This window comes from Zerene cesonia, chromosome 5 (assembly GCF_012273895.1).
Source record: "Zerene cesonia ecotype Mississippi chromosome 5, Zerene_cesonia_1.1, whole genome shotgun sequence".
In the NCBI taxonomy this organism is placed as follows: domain Eukaryota; kingdom Metazoa; phylum Arthropoda; class Insecta; order Lepidoptera; family Pieridae; genus Zerene; species Zerene cesonia.
Genome location: NC_052106.1, coordinates 6809335 through 6818436, shown reverse-complemented (window position 1 = coordinate 6818436; position 9102 = coordinate 6809335). Strand labels below are relative to the sequence as shown.

The following is a 9102-nucleotide window of genomic DNA, read 5'->3' as shown; positions in this document are numbered from 1 at the left end:
CACAATTCCGCCTTAATATTATCAAAACTCGAACTTACGTGTAATCTTATTTATCAGAACTATCGAATTCATATCACGTAATAGCATAGTTTGTTTTCTCGATCCCGATTGACAACAAAATTAACATAAATTCGATTAAAGGTGGAAAGTGACGAATAGATTATTTATAGTAGGTATATACCTACATGAACCATGGTATTGTTTTAACCAAAAAAACAAACCGACTTTTAAACCCCAAATATTATTTACATAATACCAAGATTAAAAGGCTTTTACTATAGTTAGCGAAATTTCGTCTTTGTTGGTTGTCGTCAAGGAATTCCACCATCAACTTTCTGACTCCAGCATGATAATCATTAGCCCGATATGATCCAGCTTGAGACACGGGCCTCGTATAAGGGCCATAATCTGGCCAAGCCAAGCTGCGGGTTGGCAGATGTCATATGTTCATCACTTTTGATTCTTCGGCATGCCGGTTACCTCATGATGATTTCCATTGAGATTGAAAAAAAAACAATATTATTATTATACTACCCTGCTTGGAACCCCCGACTTTGGCTTTAAGTTTGAGGTACTACCACTGCGCCATCATCAGTGAGATTCATTAGCTCAATCTTCTACACTAAATATTTATCTTTTTCTAAATACTTTTTTTTGTCGTAGCTGGCAACCGCGCTGGTGGTTCGCCTGATGGTAAACGATCGCCACGGTCTATGAACATTCGAGAGAGAGCTCCCCGAATGATCTGCCCGCTTTGAAGGGGTAAGGGATAAGGAAAGGATTGATGACTGGAAAGAAGGAATGAACTCGGGAGGGTGGGGAATAAGAAATGTGCCTCATAAATTATAAAATAACAAAACAATTATGAGTTGAGAAATGTTTTCTTTTAAATATTGGAATATACACTATTTCAAACAAATTGATAAGAGAATAATTATATTGAAGTAAATGATATAAGTATAAACCGTTTCTTCAAAAATAGTTACCGACGTTCCTAGGCAGAGGAACTAGGTATAGGCAAATCTAAAACATCACCAAACAACAACAACTTTCTATAAAACAAAGAGAATGACGTAAATTGGTTGATAACCATCCATCTACATAAAAATAGTCAAATTGAGAAGCTTATTTATTTAAAGGAACGCCGGTTAAACATATAATGCAACAATAAACACAATTTTATTTAATTGATTCCCCTACCAAATGTATACATAAATAAAATTCACATTATATCAATTAATTGTTATTTTGTAAAACTTCTCATTGTGCTCCATTATCAAATAACTATATATGCTATAAAAATCAAAATACTTTAATTTCAATGACTATTTAAATCAATAGAGTAGATACCTTAGCCTTAGTGCGGCCGTGCCGCACGTCATGCATGTGACTGAAGACATGCATTTTCAGACAGTATTAAAATAAAAACAATTAACATTTAAAAATGAGCCTTATTCTCCATACAAATATCAACTTAAATGATATTGAGTACTATAAAATTTATTGCTCAAATAATATTCAGTCACAACACAATGGACCAGTATTTAAGATTTAACTTTAATAATACACACAGTTAGAAAAACTACAAATTTCGATTTAATGATGGACTCAAATAATTTTCTCACTTGCTCTTATACAGAGTTGAAATTATTAAATCTTATATACTAATACGGAAACTTTTTATTGTAATATAAGTTAATTTTATTATTTAAATCTGGGTTTACCTTTCTAATCACTCACGTTATATATGATATATTTATATAAGAGAAATATATAAGAGAATGAGAATATTTTAAAATTGGATAATTATTGCATTTTTCTAGTTTTATACTATAAACCACTTAATTCATATTAGAATATTTTCTTCATTCGTAAGAACTGTATGGCCATATTATAATCATACATTCTTATATTATTGCACACAGTCTTAACAAATCTTGTAGATCAATTGTACTCTATTTAATCTAAAACATTCTTAATCATTAAGCACAGCCATTGCCATCTCTTTAGATATGCTATCCGACATGCTGTTCTGATTCTCAACATCTTTTTCATCACTGGACCACCAGCTTTCGTCCTCGTCGTGGATAAAACATAGAAACAAATCGTCCTCATAAGTCGGAAAATAATACTCAGGCTGATCCCACTTCTCCTTCCTCAAGGCCCAGTGGTTCGTCTCCTTTATGTGTTTCTCCAAGTTCTTACGATCATCGAACTTTGTATCGCAGGACAAACACTGCTTCAGATGTATCTGACGTCTGATGTAGTTGACTATTTTCACTTTATGGTAGAAATCCATGCCGACTGTTGTTTTCGAGAACGAAAATTCGTGTAACCTCTCCATGTGATCTAGTATATTTTCATACTCAGTTTCCGTATGGTCACAGAGGAGGCAAGTTATTAGCGGACCATTCTCTTCTGTCCACTCAGACCAATCGGGGTCACTATCAGCGTTTGACTCATTGTCAACATCTACTGAACTTCTATGTGTATGAGTTGGTTTTTGTGCATGTGTCACTTTGTGTTTGTACGTTGGCTGCTTATCGCCTACATAATTGACAAGGAAGTATTTATCGTAATCCTTATTCCCTGGATTGATTCGCTTGTGACCTTTCTTCCGCATATGTTCCTTGAGTATAGTCCGATCCTTAAATAAACCTTCACAATATATACATTGGAGTTTTTCTAACTTTAAAGCTAAGAATTCGACGAGATCGTCAATGAATATAAGATTATCCGGCTTAGCAATGTGAAAATTGTGTTTTTCATACAAATGGTTGAGATAGCTAGCTCTAGTACCATTGGAAACATAACGGCAAAATAAGCATTCTTTTGAATAATTTTTATCTTCTCTTTCGAATGCATGTCGTTCTAACAGTTTCTCTAGTTTAGTTTGCCTTAAATTAGATCTGAGTTCCTTGTCTTCAGGTAGAACATCACTTAGGAGGAAATACTCCTCATCTTTGGACTTTGTTCCATCTGGCTTGTTGTCTAGTAGCATTGTTGTGCAAAAATATGGCAGACTTTGTTCTGAAAGGGAAAAATACATATCATTAAATAATGTGTACTTTCTATACCATCTATATAACAAAATATTGATAACTGCACTATTTCAATCAGTAATTTATAGCCTACAAATCTCTTTTATCTCTTCTACTACAAATTATTTGATGCAAGGAAGAGTTTGACAAAACATTTTAAGTAAAAAAAATATGTATTGTTTGGTGGAAAATTATTTAATATATACAATCCAATTATCTAAATGAGTCTTTAATATTAACATAAAATAAATTTTAATAATCTTCAAAATCATTGAAACTAGGAGTTCTGAAACCTTCAGTACTTATGCTTGTTAGGAACAAGTTTAAATATACAGAAAATTTTGATTCAGTTTTTCATGGAAAATTTAATTATTAATTATTGGGTATCAAACTTAAATCTTTCTGTTTCTTCACTTGTGTTATCCACTGTACCAATAATGAGTGGTCAATTTATAAAATGTTCATGTTATTACTTATTTTTTCTTTATTGTACACATTTACAACAACAGAAAGAAAAATAAAACAATAAATGGTGTTCAAAAGAAAAACAAGTTCCAGTTAGGCACAAAGTTCTTTAATTAAGTATAAAAGTTGTTCCTGGGAAATTATATAAAATTCTCATTTTATAACTCATAAATGTAATTAAGAATCTAAGTCATAATCAATTAAAAAAAAAATACAGAATCTATAATCCTCTGTATAAATTAGTCTTTTAACCTGAAAGATGTGTGAAATGTACATAAAAAAGCCTAGATATAGAACAAATAAATTCCTAATAACCGGTAAAAACACTGCAATTTACCTTTGAATCTTGATTTCCAGTACTTTATATATGCTGGTAAATCAGCTATCTGGTTGACATCTGCGATAACTAGACGATGTTCCATGAACATGTGAGTCAGTAAATCCTTCTCTGAAGCGGGTAAATTATATTTTTGATCGCACAAAGGGCACGCACCCTCCACAACATCATCACTCTTGAAAATACTAGGTTTTTGCACGTTTTGATGCAATGTAAGCGGCCCAAAAAATTCTTTATCGTTTGAAGACATTGTAGTAATTTTCAATATTAGTTTAGAAATGTATTAGCGATAAATGTAGAGAATTTTACAAAATAAAACAATAAATCGCCACATGTGACATCACACAGCTGACAACTGATAACTGCATGATTGACATTTGAATTTTGACAGTGACGTTTAAATATGTACACAGAGTATCTAATATAATACGTATTATATTATTTTCTTTTTTCGTTGTTAGTGTTACCAACGCTTAATTTTTTAAATATTCTTACATTGAATAGCTAGAAATGAGATACCTGACTACCAAGTGAATTTATATTTATTTTATCTATATAAGTACTAGTGATAGCTGATAGTGATATTATATGCATATATCATTTTTTATGCAGAAATAGCTATTATAAGCTTAGCTTAGCTATTAAAGCTGTGATAATTCCCGTAAGTCTTTAAATGACTTTGTGAGAAATTTTATGTTGTACCTACACAGATATGCTTTATTTGGATCAAGCCTATTCTGGGACGTATTTTAAAATTGATTTGATCGATTTTTTATTTATTTACCACTCTAGGGTAAAGTCATTCAAATGTGTAGGGGATTAGAGTATTGCTTTAACATTAGAAATTATAATAATATGTATTAATTCGTTAGCCCATGTTAAAATATTATTAAAGGACAGAATTTTAAATAAAATCACAAAATTATACCATAAAATGAATTTAATGTTATTATTTTTTATTAGCTAAACATTTCACTCTCACGTAAAAATAGTAGGAACTTACAGTTTGTTCAACTATTTTAAATGCCATATTCATGATTTATAACTTATTTTTTTCTTAAAACTATAGGATAAGGCTTAGGCGGGATATAAAATGGCGATGTTAGTATTACGTTTTAAGTACATACATAAAATAAATAACAAAAAATGCCTCTTATATATCTTATAAATATTTATATCTATCTATATTTACGTTACTTAAGTAGCACAAAAAGTTTCCATTCAGTTCTATTTATTTATCCATTATTAAACTTGTGTACTTCATTAACTTTTCCCATGGCACAAAACGTAACAAAAAATTAAAGCAGTCTCGGTATACAATCAAAGCTATACTAAATAACTAATACTGATTCACTATATATTTATTTTAACAGACATTAATCTTTGCACGAAGCATTTGTGTCCGCATACAAAACTTTGTAAGGAACAGGACTGCCCTTGTTGGCGGCAGTAACTTGAATGGCGTATTTTCGGCCAGTTTTCAAACCAGATACTTTTTGTACGATTACCCTTGTCCTGGAACAATTCAAGTTGTACATTAAAAAATGTGTAAGTAGGTACTTACTGTAATTTTTTTCGTAATCTACGCAGTGGCGTAGCTAGGGGGACAAGGGCCCTGGTGCATAGGGAAAGAATCGGGCCCTCCTCCCCTCTTTCAAAGCTGAGGTTAGAGTGCCCCCTAAGCTCCAGGGTCCTGGTGCACTGCACCACCTGGCCCTATGATAGCTACGCCACTGAATCTACGTATATTTTTTTTTGTAAGTCAATTTATTAAAAATACTTAACTGCAAGCGAAAATTAAAGCCCCCCTTTAAAAAAGCGTTTTAATTACTAATAACTACTTACGGCGGGCGTTGCATGTGGCTTATACATTGAACTTTAACTCCTGATTTTTTGTTTAGAATGCAAGTGTAACCATCAGTGGACGAAATTTCTCTTGTTATTATGCAATATCTGTGAAAAGAAAAACAGCGTTGTTGTCGAATAACAATATAAAAAAGCCGAAACCTCAAAGACAATCAAACTTAACGCAATAAAAAGTTAACTTATTTTATTTCTTAGGATTTTCTATAGACTACAGATTATTTATTTAGCTCTTATGATAGTAAATTTGACGTATTGAAAGTATTATTTTGACAGATACCTTATAACATCGGTAGCATTGTGGTTGGCTGGCAAGAAAGCGATATCTACAGATTTGCAAGAGCGTCGCGGGCGCAGCTCTCTGACTGTAGCGCCATCTTCCAGAAGTTCGGGGACACTGAGTCCCCATCTCGTTGTTGAAGCTGTTAACTGAAGAAACAATTAAATTATGTCTTTTATATTGTATTCATTATTCATCATTACATACAATAGAAGTAAAGTAATTATTTAGTAATCTGTGGTAATCAGAAATTTAAAACAACTGACGCCTTATACTGGGTATGTTTTTTTCAAAAAGGAAATAAAAAAATGTCTCGTTTGTCAATTAATAGAAATAATGAAAATCACTCATAAGCATTCACAGATTGAATTCGTTGCCAGAATGATGTTGTGTCGGTAAATAAAATTGAGCATATTATTACGTTTACATAATACATTATTACGACATCAGACTTCCGTCAAATAAATCTTTCTTTTTTAATTAATGTGATAATCATAAATGAATAGTTCTTACTTCAACACTAACAGCTGTATCTCTGTACCATCTGTTTGGCGTTACGCGTATCACGTATCGTATCTTTGCTTCTTCCGAACTGGAGTCGAACTGAACAGACCCTTCATCGCTGGTTTCTTGTATGGAAGAGCTCGGTATCGGCGCTGGTACGAAGAATTTCGAATGGGGTTCTGTAAGCAGACAAGATATTAGGGTAATTCTCGTAAAACACGAACACAAATTCAATTATTTAAAAAAAACCTAAAACTCCTTAAAATTGGCAGAACTAGCCCAAATTTAAATGGTACATGGGAGGCAACGGCGTTTCAAATAAAAAAAAAAAAAAACTAATAAATAGATTAACCGAGTAAAAAATTACGAGGTAACAAAAACAAAAATACAGTCGATTTGATATACTCCTTGAAGTCGGTTCTAAACACTGGATAGGAACTCGATGGATAGAAATTGATGGAAGCTCGAAACGAAAAAAAATGAATAAAAAACCAGTTTGATAAACAGCAAAATACTGTTGAACTCGGAAATAATTATCAAGTAAGTTTAATTAGAACATTGGAGATTCAGTGGTAACGATATCGGACTTAAATCAAAAAGTTGGAGGTTCGAGATATAAATTGAAATTCCAATTTATCTACACATTATTTACCTCATCACGACTCGAAACTGTGAAGGAAAACATCGTGAGGAATCCAGCATGTCGAAGAATTTAAAAATCTTTAAAATGACACCTGTCATGTGACATCTGCCAACTTTAACTTAGCTAGCATAACAAAGTTAAATTAAATAAAAAAACTCCATCTTGTCTTGTCTTATCGGTTTGACTTACCAATATCTTTAATCAGATATAAACGTTTTCCTTTCACAATAACTTCCACATCGACGGAACCACCGCAGCTAGTTACGGCCAGCCATATACCACCGCCAGTGCCGACAGCAGCCTGAAAATTTAATAAAAAAACAGTTGTTTAAACCTAAAAAAATGTAGCTACAAACATTGACATGACACAAGATGTTTTATTTATATGATTAATGACATTTAAGCAGTGGTGGCTCAGTGGTGAGAACCTCGGACTTCAAAATCGATAAATCGGGGTTCGAGACCGGGCGAGCGTGCAGGAAATAAATTGATTTTTCAATTTATCTGCAAATGTGGATAACATCACCGCTTAAAACGATGAAGGAAAACATCGTGAGGAAACCGGCATGTCCAAGAATCAAAAGTTCGACGACATGCGACATCTGCCAACCCGCACTTGGCCAGCGTGGTGGATTATGGCCTGAACCCTCATAGGAGGCCTGTGTCCCAGCAGTGGGAACATGTATGGGCTGATGATGATGATGAAATGACATTTTGCAATTAACTATAATAATTAAATTATTCATACCTTAAAATAATAAACGGTTTTTCCCTTTACGTCAGACTTCAGAGGGACGTTTTCCCTCAGCCTCTTAGCGGTGGAGGTCCGTGGACGGACGCTTCCAGTTGCGAGGAGAGACCCCGCCCGCCGGTCTCTCGCAACTCCGAACACACTTACAAAATACGTCTGGAAAGAATAAAATCGGCTGCCTTTATAAAAAGCAAAGAACAATAAACAGAATATTATTTTCAATACGTAATAATTCTTTGATTAGGTAATCTTCTATCGATATAGTATATAATAAGCGATTTTGAATCAATTTAACAGAATATGATGATAAATATACGTAATTAATATGTAAGCTTCTACCATCACGATAAATCAGATTTCAATTAGTATCTTTGTATTTAACGTTTACCAATGTGGAGACCTTATTACCTAGCCTATCTATGTATAAGTAGCAGATTAATCTAATATATAAAATTCTCGTGTCACAGTTTTCGTTGCCATACTCCTCCGAAACGGCTTGACCGATTTTGATGAAATTTTTTGTGCTTATCCGGTATCTTTGAGAATCGGCCAACATCTATTTTTCATACCCCTAAATGATAAGAGTAAGGCAGAACAGCGTTTGCCGGGTGCAGCTAGTTACACAAATAAATACTATAAAAAATGGAAATTTTTCAAAATTTAAACAATATGGAACAAATGAAGTTTCTTGTGATACTTTATTCTATACTCCAAAATACTAAGTGAGAAATCACTTACCGTACTGGGATCGAGATTTTCAATCAGATGGTGAGTCCTGTCGCCGACGCAAGCGATGACTGGATCTTCGTTGGACACTCTTGTACTTCGGCCTATTCAAATACTAATAAGAATTATGCAATAGAAACATCCTACTAATATTACAAATGTGAAATTTTGTAAGGATGTGTGTGTGTTTGTTGCTCTTTCACACAAAAACTACTGAACCGATTGCAATGAATTTGGTACGTAGAAAGCTGGACAACTGGAATTATATGAGGGCGCTTTTTAAATGAGAGTTTATAGCGTAAGTACCCACGTGTGATGTATTTTTTTCAGGACTAGCAAAGATATTCATAGATGAAATGCGAAGGTTCATATTTCAGTAAAAATATCCAATTTCACATATTATAAAGCTATTTCATGGTCCCTTTGCCCTTATCTAGTGAAAAAAAACGTGATGTTTGCCGAGATTTCTTCTTCAATAAGAGCTCACGTGAG

The 9102-nt window shown here is 33.2% G+C and overlaps 2 protein-coding genes across 2 annotated transcripts in view; both read right to left on the bottom strand.

The window, feature by feature from the left end:
- Positions 1 to 930: 930 nt before the first annotated feature.
- Positions 931 to 4195, bottom strand: LOC119840250 (zinc finger protein 277). The gene is made up of 2 exons (XM_038366765.1): positions 3844 to 4195; positions 931 to 3030 (listed from the first exon to the last, which is right to left on the bottom strand). The coding sequence occupies exons 1-2, from the start codon at positions 4091 to 4093 to the stop codon at positions 1976 to 1978; spliced, it is 1305 nt and encodes a 434-aa protein (XP_038222693.1). The 5' UTR covers positions 4094 to 4195; the 3' UTR covers positions 931 to 1975.
- Positions 4196 to 4765: 570 nt separating this feature from the next.
- Positions 4766 to 9102, bottom strand: part of LOC119840142 (protein NDNF-like) — a 29526-nt gene continuing 25189 nt past the window's right edge. The window contains exons 7-13 of the mRNA XM_038366655.1: positions 8623 to 8714; positions 7882 to 8040; positions 7323 to 7434; positions 6500 to 6669; positions 5987 to 6135; positions 5689 to 5796; positions 4766 to 5358 (exon numbers count right to left, since the gene is read on the bottom strand). Of these exons, the coding sequence (XP_038222583.1) occupies positions 5220 to 5358; positions 5689 to 5796; positions 5987 to 6135; positions 6500 to 6669; positions 7323 to 7434; positions 7882 to 8040; positions 8623 to 8714 (929 nt within the window). The 3' untranslated portion in view covers positions 4766 to 5219. The remainder of the gene's footprint in view (positions 5359 to 5688; positions 5797 to 5986; positions 6136 to 6499; positions 6670 to 7322; positions 7435 to 7881; positions 8041 to 8622; positions 8715 to 9102) is intronic.